This window comes from Prionailurus bengalensis, chromosome E2 (genome assembly GCF_016509475.1).
Source record: "Prionailurus bengalensis isolate Pbe53 chromosome E2, Fcat_Pben_1.1_paternal_pri, whole genome shotgun sequence".
In the NCBI taxonomy this organism is placed as follows: domain Eukaryota; kingdom Metazoa; phylum Chordata; class Mammalia; order Carnivora; family Felidae; genus Prionailurus; species Prionailurus bengalensis.
Genome location: NC_057352.1, coordinates 34,752,052 through 34,766,595, shown reverse-complemented (window position 1 = coordinate 34,766,595; position 14,544 = coordinate 34,752,052). Strand labels below are relative to the sequence as shown.

At 52.3% G+C, this 14,544-nt stretch overlaps 1 protein-coding gene across 1 annotated transcript; it reads right to left on the bottom strand.

Annotated features, from left to right (window-relative positions):
• Positions 1–5,396: 5,396 nt before the first annotated feature.
• Positions 5,397–11,691, bottom strand: CCL22 (C-C motif chemokine ligand 22). Its single transcript, XM_043599275.1, has 3 exons — positions 11,537–11,691; positions 9,999–10,122; positions 5,397–7,127 (listed from the first exon to the last, which is right to left on the bottom strand). Exons 1-3 carry the CDS (start codon positions 11,607–11,609, stop codon positions 7,043–7,045), a joined length of 282 nt encoding a protein of 93 aa, XP_043455210.1. The 5' UTR covers positions 11,610–11,691; the 3' UTR covers positions 5,397–7,042.
• Between the last annotated feature and the right edge of the window lie 2,853 nt (positions 11,692–14,544).

Sequence of the window (14,544 nt, the reverse complement as noted above, 5' to 3'; positions counted from 1 at the left end):
CTCTGAGTTCACGCTTAACTCTGAGACAGGCACTGTGTCAAGCACTTTGTATGAGTAACTTGGGTCACCGTGACCCAGCGTGTAAGCAAAACACTATCACGGTCCATTTTATGGATGGGGAAACTGAGGAATGCAAGAGTTAAGTAATTTTTCTGAGGATCACCAGCCAAGAAGTGAAGGAGACTGGATTTGCCTCAGCCAGCTGGCCCTGGAGTCTGAGCTCATGACCACCAGGCTACACAACCTCTCTCTATCCCCACTGTGAGGACTGCTGAGGATTAAGTGAGTTTACACCCATAAGGTGTTCAAACACCAAGTACGGCTCAGCTTTTCCTTGTTCAGCCCCTGGGGACATCTCTACCCTCTTCCGGCCCAGCTCCTCCCCCCCCACCCCCGCCCCTGCAATATCAGACTGGTCATGACTCCCCACTTATCTCATCAAGGTGTTAAGGACTGAGTTTAGGTAATTCAGTTCGGACACAGTAACTAGACTTGCAAGTCAGCCAAGACCTGAAGCCAAACATGACTCCGCCACTTGTGAAAAGAATCACCTTCACCAAGTTACTTAATCTCTCCAAGCCTCAGCTTCCCCATCTGTAGAATGGGATGCTAACAGCGACTTCACCAAATCGCTCACTGGGGGAGTTCATAAAACTAACGACTTTCACAGGGCCAGGCAGGCAGGAGCCGTGAGCATTTGCTATTGAGCCCTGGTGTGTGCCTGGCCCTGTGGTGGCACGGGGACTCAAAGGCAAATACACGGAGTCCCTGCTCCAAGGAGCCCTAGCTCGGTAGGAAAGAGAAGTCCTACCACAGACTCTAAGGCTGTGGGCCTGGGACAGGGAGAGAAGGCTTTACTCTTGTCCAGGAATCAAGGAAAGCAGGGGTGAGCAGGAGAGAGAGATCATGTTTCAATCAGAAGATGGGCAGAATTTTGCTTTGTTTCTTTTACAGTGTTGTTTTGAAAAATTCTAAACAGTAAAGAAGAAGGAAGGGAACAAAGATCTTTCATATCTTCGGCACCTAAATTCAATGATTAGCATTTTCCCACATTTGCTTTTTTTTTTTTCCTGCCAAGCCATTTCAAAGTAAATTATGGATGTCTGAAACTTTGCCCCTAAATCCTTCAGCATGCATCTCCACAGTATAAAGACACTGTCTTACATAAATATACTATTACCCCACCTAACAAAATTAACAATAATTCCTATATGTCATGTAATATTTGGTTAATACTCAAATTTCTCCATTGTCCCCAAAATGTATCTTATAGCTTCACCTTCCTTTCTCTTTCCTTCTTCCCCCACTTTTTTCTTTCCTTCTTCCTCCCTCCATTCCTCCTTCCCTCCCTCCCCTCCTTCCCTCTTTTATTTTTGAACCAGGGTTCAATCTAGGTTTCTGCCTTGCAACTGGCATTTATTTTTAGTCTACAAAAGATCCCCTGCACATCCACTTTCTGAAGAGTTTCAGAACTATTGTCTTACGCACTGATCTCATAATTTGTCTAATGGTTTCCTTGTGATGTCATCTAATTCATTCCCCTAACCTGTTCACTTCCTGTAAATTGCAGTCAGATCTACAGGCTCTATTAGACCCCAGCTGCATGTTCTTGGCAAGACTCTGTTATGAATAATGCTTTATCTTCCACATTACACCTGTTATATCCATCATGGCACACAGGTTGTTCCACTGCCCTTGGTGGACTGATTGATGGGCACCTACCCTCGGTCTCTCTGCTGGAGAAGGGTTATCCCCATTGTGATTTGTTTTTGTTTTTTGTTTTTTTTGTTTGTTCGTTTCGTTTTTTATTTGAGAGAGAGAGAGAGGGAGAGGGAGGGAGAGAGAATCCCAAGCAGGCTCTACGCTCAGCACAGAGCTCAATGTGGGGCTCGATCTCACAACTCTGGGATCACGACCTGAGGCAAAATTAAGAGTCAGATGCTCAACCAATGGGGCCACCCAGGCGCCCCTGTCCCCTTTGTGATCTGTAAGTAACCCGCACTGGGCAGATAGGCAGGATTTTGACATACCATTCCTGGCAGAGGGAAAAGCTAACCAAGGGAAAAAGGGGATAGGGAACGGTCCCATGCCATTGGCTCTGAGGACGAAGTGGGCAGGGAGGCTGCTTTGGACACCTTAAAGCTGGTGTGAGGAGTGAGAGTTCTGTTCAGGGGCAGAGGGGAGCTGGGGAGGTTCTGAGATGAGGAATAACTAAAGCAACAATTAGAACAGCGCTGGGTGGCAGGAGAAAGGGTTCCTCGGGGGTCGGTGGAGAGGAGGGGGAGGGGGCATCCTCCCCACACCTTCCTCAGGCCATCTAGGAGCCCGCCTGGGTGTCCCAGGCAGCAGGCAGCCTGAGTGTTCTTGTGGGATGGGCTGGACTCCCCGAGCCCCCAGAGCAGAACAGAAACAGCAGAGCAGGGTGCCAGGGACACTCCTGTGGGGGCCCAGGATAGTAGGAGGGACGGGGTGGCCAGTGAGATGGCCATCTCCAGGGCCCCTGGGGGACAGTCCTGCCTAGTTCCTCCCCACCTCACCCAGCTCTGCTCAGCTCACCTCTTTTGGTCCACGAGAAGAGTTGTTCACATGCACTTGGCCCTTCCTCCGTCTGTGCACAGCCCTGGCCATACCTTCTTTTATACTGTGGCAAGATACACACATCGTAAAATTCACCTTTTGCACCATTTCTGAGTGTTCAGTGACATTCACACGTCTGTGTAACCATCACCACCATCCATCTTGAGAACTTGCTTACCTTGCGAAACAGAACCGCGGGGCCCATTAAACAGTAACTCCCACTTACTCCTCCCCTGGCCCCCACAACCCCCCAGCCTATTCTCTGTCTCTATGACTTTGACTACTTTAGGTGTCATAGGGTGTACGTCCTTTTGTGACTGGCTTGTTCCACTTAGCAGAATGTCTTCAAAGTTCAGCCATGCTGCAGCAGGGCTCAGAATTTCCTTCTGAGGAAGGAATAAATTTTATTTATTTTTTTTTTAAATATTTATTTATTTATTTATTTATTTATTTATTTATTTTAATGTTTATTTATTTTTGAGACAGAGAGAGACAGAGCATGAACAGGGGAGGGTCAGAGAGAGGGAGACACAGAATTCGAAGCAGGCTCCAGGCTCCGAGCTGTCAGCACAGAGCCCGACGCGGGGCTCGAACTCACAGACCCTGAGATCGTGACCTGAGCCGAAGTCGGATGCTTAACCGACTGAGCCACCCAGGCGCCCCCTGGAATTTCCTTCCTTTTTAAGGCTGAGTCATATTCCACTGTGTGTGTGTACCACCCTTCTGCTTCTCCATTCACCTGTCAGACACTGGGGCCCTGCCCACCTTTTGGCTACTGGGGAGGACGCTGCTATGAACATGGGTGTCCAAATAGCTGTTCCAGCCCCTGCTTTCGATTCTTTTGTGTACATCCCCAGAAATGAGATTACTGGAAGAGATGATAATTCTACGTTTGATTTTTTGAGGACCCACGATACTATTTTCCCCCATGACCACCCTACTTTACAGTCCCACCACCAATGCACAAGGTTGCAATTTCTCTAGACGCTCACCGATCTTGTCTTTTTTCTTTCCTAAGATTTTATCTTGATTTTTTAAAGACTTACTTTATTTTTTTAATGTTTGTTTGTTTGTTTGTTTATTTATTTATTTTGAGAGAGAGAGAGAGAGAGAGAGACAGCCAGAGCTCGTGGGTGGGGTGAGGGGCAGAGAGAGAGAGTGGGAGAGAGAATCCCAAGCAGGCTCCGCACCGTCAGCGCAGAGCCCAACACAGGGCTCGATCCTGCAAACCATGAGCTCATGACCTGAGCCAAAATCAAGAGTCAGGTGCTTAACCGACTGAGCCACCCAGGCACCCCAAGATTTTATTTTTAAGTAATTTCTACACCTAAGGTGGGACTAGAGCTTACAACCCTGAGATCCAGAGTTGCATGCTCTGTTTTTTCCTTTTTTAAAACAGACATCCCAACGAGTGTGAGTGGTATAGCCATCTGGTTTTGATTTGCATTTTCTTGATGACCAGTGATGTTGAGAATCTTTTCATGTGTTTATTGATCATTTGAATACACCTTGTTTGGCGAAATATACATTCAAGCCTTTGCCCATTTTGTGTATTAGGCTGTCTTATCTCACTGGCTTAGGCTTACCTTAGGCTATACCTTCTTATCTACTGGACTCTCACAATCTCACGTACTCTTGCTAACCTCGTGATAACTGCTTTTATTGCCTCCGTTCACAGAGGGAGAAATTGAGGCTCAGATACCAGGTAACTTGCTCCAGACTCCAGTGAGAGTTCCTGTGCTTATCTGAATGCATGGCGTATGCTCTTCTCGATGCTTCTCCCTGCCTCCCAGGCAAGTGCTCTTGGGTGTCTGAACCCACTGCCCTGGAAATCCCACCATGAGAACCAGATCTGAAGGGGAGCAAAGGCCACTTGTGCCAAGATGTCCACTGAGAAAATAACGAAGATGTCCCAGGGACAGCAGGGTCCTTTTCTGTTGTTGGGGCAGAATGAGCTGAGGGTAGAACTCCAGGAAAGCAGGTCCAGAGGAGTTGGGGAGCACACGAAGGAGACGCTCCCCATACCCACTGCCGCTTTCTCCCCGCGCACAGCTTGGCTGTGCTTCCCAGCATCCCTTGCAGGCAGGGTGGCCACGTGACTGAGTTCCGCCAATGGCAGGCGGACAGAGGCGAGGCGCCGCGCTTCCTGGCCTGGCTCGTGAAGTCCTCGCACAAGTTTATGTTCTCTTCCCCCATCCGCGGGAGGTTGCGGAGCCGTCCGGGTCCCGGAGGAGGGTGGGGCCGTGAGGAGGAAAGAGCCTGGGTCCCTGAATGACCCCGTGGAAGGTAGGAGCCCACAGACCAGCATCAGGTGTCACACGCGAAGAAAAAAGCTTCTGTGCAATTGAGCCACTGAGATTTTGGAGCGGTTTGTTGCAGGAAACAGCCTTTCCTGACTAATACACCTTCCTCCTCCTCTGCGGTGACGCTTGAAGGGGGAAGGCTGAGGTTGGGTTATTGAATCAGTGACTAAATGACTGACTGACTGGCTGGCTGAATATGCTGGTTAAAGCTCTAGACTTAGGGACCGAATGAGTGATTTCATCAGATCCTCCTGACAAGAGGGTGGGGGAGGAGGATGGGGGGCGGGGGATGAAGGTGAGGCCCGGTGGACGAATGTCTGGAGCTTTCTCTCGGCACCGGCACAGCTGCTCCCCAGGTCTGATGTCTAATCCTGGCTTCCCACCGACTCACAGGGTGACCTTGGGCAGGCCAGCTCACAGGTCAGTAATGTTAAGGGCTTCCCCGTGGGAGAGAGGTGGCGATCGTGCCCCCTGCCCCACCTCCCAGGGACAGCAAATGCCAAGGCACAAAGCAGACACTGTGGTAGAGGGTTTATTTTTCAGAAGGCCCGAGGGACCGAGGCAGGACAGGAGGGGAGAGCAATCCCAGGACGCTTGAGGGCCCTATGCGCGGGCAGTGGGCAGGTTAACACTTTCAGTGTTCACGGTGGGCAGATGACCCTGGGCTCCGGGCCCTGGAAGACACTGAGTTTTGCTCCCCATGTCTTGGACCTGAACCCCACAGCAACCCCATAATATGGGTCTTCTCATTCTCAAGCGAGGCTCAGAGAGGGTCAGTGGTCTCCTCAGATTCACACAGCATCAACCACCCTGCTAAACTGCACCACGCTCCCTTGGAGAGAAACGAGGACGTGTAAAGTTTATTTCCTTGACCTGGGGAATCTATTGTCCCCAAGGAAGTGCAGAAAAGCCCCAAGTCCCAGGCCTTATCCTGGCCCCTCCCAGCTGAGAACAATCTCCACCCAAGGCTCTTTCCCTTAACTATACCCTACACACTCCCAGGGCCAGGAAAGTTCTACCTCGTCCCCTCCCAAACAGCTCCTAAAACTTTTCCATTCAACCCTTTGGCCTCTTAAGCATTTGCCCTCTTTTCTTATAGAAATATAATTAGAGCTTGCAATATCAAGCCAAGGGTAGTCATTCACACCGTAGCATAAAGTTGGTTATCAGTTATTTGGGGAAGGAGAAAGGGAAAGTGGGGAACTCTGAAGAGGTCAAGCCTGGGTGTCAGAGGTTAGAGGAGCAAGAGGGAAACAAGAAAGAGTCAAAAAGCCCAACACAGAGGTAAAATGGGGAAGAGAGGTGAATCTGGGTAAATTTGAGGTTTCACAATTGACTCAACTGGCTGCTTTCTAGATGAACTTGAGTCTCTGTATTGATGTGCGAGGGCCTTTGGGGGATGGGTCATGGCAGAGGAACATTATTTTTATTGATTCAGTCTGTAGCCATTCATTGAGCCCTGATTCTGAGCCAGGCCCTGTGCTCTGCGTTGAAGGCCAATGGACAAAGTAACAGGTGTGGGACCTTGATCCAGCCAGTGGGGCGGTAGGACGAGTTCCCCAAGTCCTGAGAATTCTGGGTAGACTGTGATCAAGGCTGTTAAGAGGGGACAGAGGGCCAGGGGACATCTGAAAAATAAAACTCAATTGCTGGCTGCTTGGGTTGAGCAGTGCCTCGGAGGGCTGGTAGGGGTGGACACACACAGGTGGTGGGGAGGCATCCTGGGCGTCAGGTGCAGCCTGGAAAAAGACTTGGAAGTGGACATGTATGGCACGGATTTGGAGAACAGGGAGCTGGAGTCCAACATGTGTGAAGGGAAATGAGGCAGGGCTGGGGACAGGGGTGCCAGGCTCAGGAGCTCTCACCTCAGCTTGGGGCAATGGGGAGCCATGGAAGAGTTTTGAGCAGGAGAGTAACTGACCAGGATTGCGGCCCCTCTGGCTGCGGTGGGGCAGAGAATGGGTTAGAGGGACAAGAGGGGAGATGAGTGACAGTGTGGAGGCTCCTCTGAGGGTGACAGCTACAGGCACAGAGATAAGAGATTGCGGAGAGATCCATCGGCACAGGCTTGTGTTGAGGGGCGGCTGTAACGGCCAAGAGGTGGGGCTCTGTGAGCCTTCCTGGAGGAGCCAAGGCCACGGTCATCAGGGCAGGGCCCTTTCTCATGGGTTCATCTTCTGCAGAATCTTCTTCACCCAGGGCAGCCTGGGGTCAGCACAGATCTCCCGGTCCCTGACCGTAAGGAAGCTGGAAGGAGACACCAGGGAGGCAATGAGGGAGCATTAGCATGCAGCAAGAATGCCACATCCCTTCTCTGGAAGCTTAACATTTATGAGTCACTTACTGTATGCAGAGATGCCCACTAGACAGAGTCACTTCACACTTATGAGGCACCCACCCTATGCGGGGGTACCTGCTATCTAGAGTGGTTCAAAGGTTACGAGGCCTCTGTTGTATGTAAACTTACTTCTTAAGCGGGGAGAGGGGAGAAGAGCAGCTAGAATTTCCTGGACTCTTCTTCTAGGCTTGAGGGCCAGGTCAGGCCAAGAAATAGAATGCCCAAGAGTCTCGTGATCATTGCTGATATTGCCTTGGAAGAGAGCCAAAAGCATGAACTTTGGAGCCAGATCCTCTGGCCCAGCTCTGCCATTGTTAGCACGTCCCTTAGTTTCCACATCTGTGAGATGAGGATAATAATCGTGGTCCTCACAGGAGCTGAATGAAGATTAGATGAGTTAATATAAATGGAAGTGTTCAGAGCAGTAGATAGTAGGTGCTCTGGAACCCCGTAACTGCCAGGAGCTGGCCTGGACTTTCACCATTGATTTTCTCTTCTTTTCCTTGTCTTGTCTTTTTAAAGGTTACTTCAATGTTTATTTATTTTTGAGAGAAACAGAATGTGAGCAGGGGAGGGGCAGAAGGAGAGGGAGACACAGGATCCAAAGCAGGCTCCAGGCTCCGAGCTGCCAGCACAGGGTCCAAAGCGGGGCTCAAACTCAGGAAACTGCGAGGTCATGACCTTAGCCGAAACCAAGAGGGAGACGCCACTCAACCGGTTGAGCCACTCAGGTGCCCCTTAACATTGATTTTCTTAATAAGTCCTTACGGACAACCCTATGAGGCCCTATCATTCTATCCATTTCACAGGTGAGGAAAGTGGGGCCTGAAGGGGTAAAGCAGCTTGCCTGAGTGCCTGAGCTGGTCAGATCTGATTCACTGTGCCCCCTGGGGGCGCAAAGCACAAAGCAGAGGACTAGGCACTGGCCCAAGATCACTTAGCAATTGCGGGCTAAGTCTCCCACTTTGCCCAAGGTGCAGTAAGTACCAGGCCAGGCCCTTGGGGCTCTCAGCTGTTGTGGGCAGGAGTGGACTTAAAGCTGGCCAGTGGTCAGAAACATCCCCCGCCCCCCCAGCTCTGCTCCCTTCCTGCCTCTGAAGAGCTTGTCCATGAAGCTAGAAGCTCTGGCTTCTCTTACTCCCCTGATCTGCCCCCCACCCCGCAGAAAACCAATGAACAGAAAGAAAAAGAAGGCAGCAGTGTTGATCTTGGCCTCGTGGGCAGCTTGCCCTGGCTGCTGTGTGACACTGGGCAAGACTCAGCCCCTTGATCTCCCCATTTGTCAAGACACATCCTTTCTAGAGTCCCTTCTGGCTCAAAATCCAATTATCACATGTGCTGTCTTTGAGTATCTGTTATATGTCAGGCATCGAGCATCACACCCTCTACTTACTATTACTGTGCCCTGTGACACTCAAGAGGCCCCAAAACCTCTCTGGGCCCATCTCCTCACCTGCAAAAAGGGAATCATAATACTACCTACAACATAAGGCTGTTTCAAGGATTAAATGTGTTAATATTTATAAAGTGGTTGTAACAGTGCCTGCATTTAGCAAGCGCTGTCTACATGTCTGATAAATAAAAATAAATGAAGGTGATCACTCCTGTTACACTGATGGGGAAACGGAGGCTCAGAGTCAAAGTGACAAAAACCCACTTCAGCCTTCTTTGTTATTCACCTGCAGCACCCCCCCACCCCCGCCCACGGTGAGGGATGGTCAAGAAGTAAGGAGGAGCAAACGAAGACATAATGAAGGAGCCCCAAAGGGGGTCATGAGCCCCTAAGCCCAGACACCCTGGTGAGGGGCTTGGCAGGCAGCAGTCTGGAGGAGCTGGAGCCCCAGGGACAGGCCCCGTCACTTGGCCAGTGGCAGGCACAGGCCCGGGCTCCAGGCTAAAGAAAGGGAAGTAAAGAAATGGAGGAAAAGAGGCAAAGGAGAAAAAGAACCCCAGGAGAAAGCCCTGGACAAGGACCCAGGAGTCCTGGTTCCAACAGGGCAGCCTGGAGCAAATCACTTCCCCTCCCTGCACCTCTTTGTCCATTCGTAAAACGGAAACAGAGGCGCTCAGCTGGTTGAGCGTCTGACTCTTGATTTCGGCTCAGGTCGTGATCTCCCGGTTTGTGAGATCGAGCCCCTCCTCGGGCTCCCTGCTGACAGCGCAGGGCCTGCTTGGGGTTCTCTCTCTCTCCCTCTCTCTCTGCCCCTCCCCCACTGACACTCTTTCTCGGTCTCTTTCTCAAAGAAATAAACTTAAAAAAAAAAAAAACAGAAATAATCGCGCTCCTAGTAGTTTTGCGGGGAGGGTTACCCGAGTTAGCACGGTCACCCCAGAACCACGCCTGGCCGTAGGACGCGCTCTCTGTCACCTCAGCCTTCTTCTGGTAAGAATAGGCTGCCTCCGCCAACTCCCAGGGTGCTGGGGAGGATGGGCCCCAGATGCTTCTGATGGGAGCACCCCGCGCTACGGCTCTGCGCTGCCTCCACGCACTAGGCACTGGATCGTGTAAACCGCCAGCTGGTGCCCTGCTCATTCAGCTCTGCATCCCCGGAACCCGGCAGGCCGCCTGGCAGGCAGTAGGCGTCCAAAATAATTTGTTGAATGATCGCATGATTTTTTTTTTTTTCTCGGTACACCCCCGGGCTGGGCCGAGCCGTTTCAAGGACGGAGACCAGCTGCACTCCTCCCGTCCTTGGGTCTGCCCACCCACCTGCTCCTGGGCCCTCCTGAGCCAGCCCGGCAGGCTCTCCAAGCCCCTGCGTCCCCAGCTCCGTACTCACACCACGCCGGGCCTCCGGCAGGAGTCTGAAGTCCAGTAGAAATACTTCAGCATGCGAGAAGGCAGGGGGTGGCGGAAGTAGTCTCGGCAGCAGACGCTGTCTTCCACGTTGGCGCCGTAGGGGCCTGGAGGAGGGAGACGTGCAGAAGACTCACCGGCGGGGCACAGACGGGTGGCTCTCAGCCCCAGCCTCTGAGCCGGCATTTCTGTTCCCGTGTGGCAGGCTGGTGCCCGGAGGACTCCGAGTCCCCGGAGTCCCCATTCTCGGGGTCTCTGAGGGACACTGAGGACCCAGTGTCTCCGATCCGGGTCGGTCAGGTGGAGGCAGGGGGATTCACAACCACTGAGATTCAACGATGCCCGGGGCCTCTAGGCGGGACCCAGAGACTCTGCACAGGATGAAGCCCCGGCTACTGCAGGCGAGGTCCGTGGGCCAGCGCTATCAGTGTCACCTGGAGCTTGTCAGAACCGCTCAGCGCCCAGCCCCGGCCCTGCTGAGTCCCACGCGCGTCTTGACGAGTCCCCGGGCAACCCAAGAAGTCTGCTGCGGCTCACGCCTCCCGTGACCTTCACGGTGCACGCGGGGAGGCTGAGATTCAGAGAGGGAGACGATTTGCCCAGAGTCACACAGCGGGACTCTGGAGTGTCAGGATAAGGACCCGGCAGAGTCCAGTCATGCAGACCTGGGTACGGGGCCTGCTCTGCCCTGAGTCACCAGGCCTTCCTGGGCAAGTCATTTAACGTCTCCGAGGCCCAGCTTCCTCCTCTGGTGGAAGGGGTGATAATGGCACCAAGTTATGGGGCCTTCGATGCAGGAAAAGCCCTCAGGAAACCCAAAGACGGCTGCCCGTCTCCCAGCCCAGTGCTCGTGCCCTTATCCAACTCAGGGCAGGAGGATTTACACTGAGATGGAGAAGGGAAGGGAAGGCCTCGGTGCTGAGGGCAGGTTCTGGAGCAAAAATGTAGTGGTAGAAGAGCAGGACCAGTTTTCCAAGGGGACACCCCTCATGCCAGCTCCTTCCTTGTCCCGTCCCACATGGCTCCTTCTGGTGGCTCCTTCTCCACACCCCAAGCATCCTATGCTTGAGTTCTCTGGAGTAGAAGGACAGCAGGCCGTGTCCACCACAGCCCCCCACCCCAGCCGAGACAGACCCTAGACTCCAGGCCTTCAAGACTACCCATTTAGGGCGCCTGGGTGGCAGTCGGTTAAGCATCCGACTCTTGATCTCGACTCAGGTCACAGTCTCAAGGTTTGTGAGTTCGAGCCCCGCGTCAGGCTCTGTGCTGTTGGCACAGCACTTGTGCTCATGCTCCCTCTCTCTCTCTCTCTGTCAAGATAAATAATAAGCTAAAAAACAAAAGACTACCTATTTAACAGATGTGTAAACCGAGGCCCAGAGAAGCCACATGACTAGTCCGGAGCCAGCGGCAGACCGGGGTCATCTGCTCTCAGTCCACTCCTCTTTCCGCTACGTGAGGAAGACACCCCAGTGTCTGACCCTGGCCTCTACGGGGAGTCCTCCCTCTCCCCAGCCTCACCTGCCTCAGTTGCCTGAAGTGTCATAGCAAGGAGGACAAGGACAGCCAGGAACAGAATCTTCGGGCTGGCCATGCTCTTGTCCTATGTGTCCCAGCTCAGGTGTCTGTAATCACCGGATGACAGGAGGGCCGAGTATTTAAGCACTTCTCGACACCCACGAGCCCCAGACACTCTTAGTCACCGGTGGGTCCAGAATCTCTGACATTCACATTACGAAAGAAGAACTCCCGCTTCCTCCAAATAAAAGGAAATTCTCTGTGGCTTGGAACAGCTCAGAGGGGACCCCCGCCTTGTCCTTCCCTCTGGGTCTCAAGAGACTTGCAAAATCCCCCTTGAGCTGGGCCTCTTAGAGGCCTGTGCTCCCCAGAGTCCTCACACTGTAGGGCCTTCACCATGTCGCTGGATATCTCCGGGATCAGTTCGCCCATCTGGAAATGGGGGAGATGGTTTCACAAGCCTACCTATTTACCCCAGTGGTTGTTTGTAAGGCAAGTGAGAATGTGGACAGGAGCTGCCCAGACCTTAACCCTCACCTGGAACAGAGGCCCATCTGTACCCTTGATGAACTTCATCACTGATCTGTCTTCAAAAGGAGAGGCGTGAGAATCTCCTGGGCTGGTTTCTGTGGCCATTACTAGCATCTTCCGCCGCTTCTCCCCAAATCCCAACTTGGGCCAATGCGTGATCCCCTCAACAGTTTCAGAGAGCTTCCACACATTTCCATCTTGCCTGTTCTTTCTTCCCGGCGGTCTCCAAGCTCTTCCTCACCCATCCCCTTCTCCATCTCTCACCATATCCCACTGATTCTACTTCCTACGTGTCTCTTGGATCTGTCCCCTTACTTCCGTCCCCATTGTCACTGCCTAGTCCAGGCCACCTCCACCTTGGGCTCAGATGCTGGCCCCCAATCCCCTCTCCACACCACAGTGGCCAGAGTGTGGCCCAGATTCAGTGCGCAGGCCTCTCTCCTGTTTGAAAACCCAGCTCTGGCCCTTTGACCTGAGGACAGACCCCAAGCTCCTGACCGTGGCCCTCAAGGCCTCCTTTCCAGACATGCTCCCTTCCACACTGGTCTCCCTCCCCTAAGAGATCACACCACATTCCCCATAGTTCCTCAAAGAGGTCTACAGACCGCCCCTGGCCGTCAGTGCCCTTTCTGCTTCCCTACCGCACGAACTCCTACTCATGCATCATTTGAAATGTCACCTTCTAGGTAAGCACACCCCCTCAGGACTTGAAAGTTCAGTGGGGTGACTTGGAACATGGGCCTGAGCAGATTATGTCAGGTTTGGTCCTTCTCATACCCCTTCCCAGAAGCCAAACTCTACCTCTGGGAAGGCGAGGGGCTATTGTTATTTGTGTTGGTATTCCCAGGGTCCACTGAGAGTGGGATACGCTGTGGGTGCCCAGAACACATCTAATGAAGGAGGAAACTGCAGCTCAGAGAAAGAGGGGATTTACCCAAGGCCACACAGCCAGTAAGTGGCTGAGCCAGCCTTGGAATTCAGGATTCACCACTCCATTTGCAAAGGGGCCCATCCATTCACTTAGCCATTCATTCAGCATGTATTTAATGAGCCCTGTGGTGGATAAAATCATGGTTCTCCCAATGTGCCCGCATCTTGATTCCGAAACCTGTGAATATGTGACCTTACAGGGTAAAAACGACTTTGCAGATGTGTTTCAGTTAAAGAGGGTAAAATAGGGAGACTTCCTGGATTCTCTGGGTGGGCCCGGCGTAATCACAGAGTCATTATAAGAGTGGGTCAGACTCAGCAGGAGACGGAGTGACAGAAGCAGAAGTCTGGGCGACGCAGGACTGTGAGCCCAGGAGTGCCGGCAGTCTCTGGAGGCAGGAAAAGGCAAGGAAACAGATTCCCCCCTAGGGCTGCCAGAAGGAACACAGTCCTGCCAACGCCTTCACTTCCATCCGCTGAAACTAATTTAGGACTTCGGCCTTCCCGAACCGTAAGATCATAAGTTTGTGTAGTTTGAAGCCACTAAGTTCGTGGTCATGTCTTCCAGCAGCAAGAGGGAACTAATGCAAGCCCCTGTCGTGTGCCCAGTGCATTGCCAGGATCTGGGACACGCCAGGGAACAGGTCCCTGCTATTGTAGATCTTACCCTGGAGGCTTATGGTAAGCAGGCACACACCAAACGGGATATAATATCAGGCTATGGTGAGCGCCAGGAAGAAAATCGAACAGAAAACAAGAGACCGTGACTACAGGGAAACATTTGGGCCTCTATGAAAAGGAGACATTCGAGCTGAAATCTAGAAGATACCAAGGAGCCTGCCAGGGAGGAAGAGGCAAGTGCTAAGGCCGTGGCAGGGTGAGAGAGGGCTGAGCAGCTGGGGCAGAGAGGTTGGGGAGCAGGTGGTGGCCAGATGGGAGAGGTGGGCAGGGGCAGGCAGAGCCTGGCAGCGGCTATTCCTATGAGCCTCCTAACGGAGATGCAACTTCAGTGCACGGCATCGCCTGGGAAGACCTCTTGGCAAAAGATGTCACCCAAAGCCGGCCACAGAAGGACAGATACTGTATGATCCCACTCCGATGAGGTTGCTAGTAGTCAAATTCACAGAAACGGACACTAGAATGCTGGTCGCCAGGGACTGGAGGGAGGAGGGATTGGTTAGTGCTTAATGAGTCCAGAGTTTCAGTCTGGGAAGATGAGAAAGTCCTGGAGAAGGACGGTGGTGATGGTTGCACAACTATGTGAATGTACTTAATGCCACTCAAAAATGGTTAAAATGGTGTTTTATGTGATATATATTTTACCAATTAAAAAAAGAGAACAGGGGCACCTAGCTGGCTAGGTCAGAGGAGTGTGCAACTTTTTTTTTTTTTTAAAGTTTATTTATTTTTGAGAGAGAGCGCGAGTGGGGCAGGGGCAGAGAGAGACGGAGACACGGAATCCGAGGTAGGCTTCAGGCTCCGAGCTGTCAGCACAGAGCCCAACACGGGGCTTGAACTCACGAACTATGAGATCATGACCTGAGCAGAAG

Coding starts and splice junctions, on each gene's coding strand:
- CCL22 (XM_043599275.1), bottom strand. CDS start 11,609: ATGGCCAGCCCGAAGATTCTGTTCCTGGCTGTCCTTGTCCTCCTTGCT. Junction 10,123..11,536: donor ACTTCAGGCAACTGAGGCAG/GTGAGGCTGGGG, acceptor TCCCTCCTCCAG/GCCCCTACGGCGCCAACGTG. Junction 7,128..9,998: donor TGCCGGAGGCCCGGCGTGGT/GTGAGTACGGAG, acceptor GTCTCCTTCCAG/CTTCCTTACGGTCAGGGACC.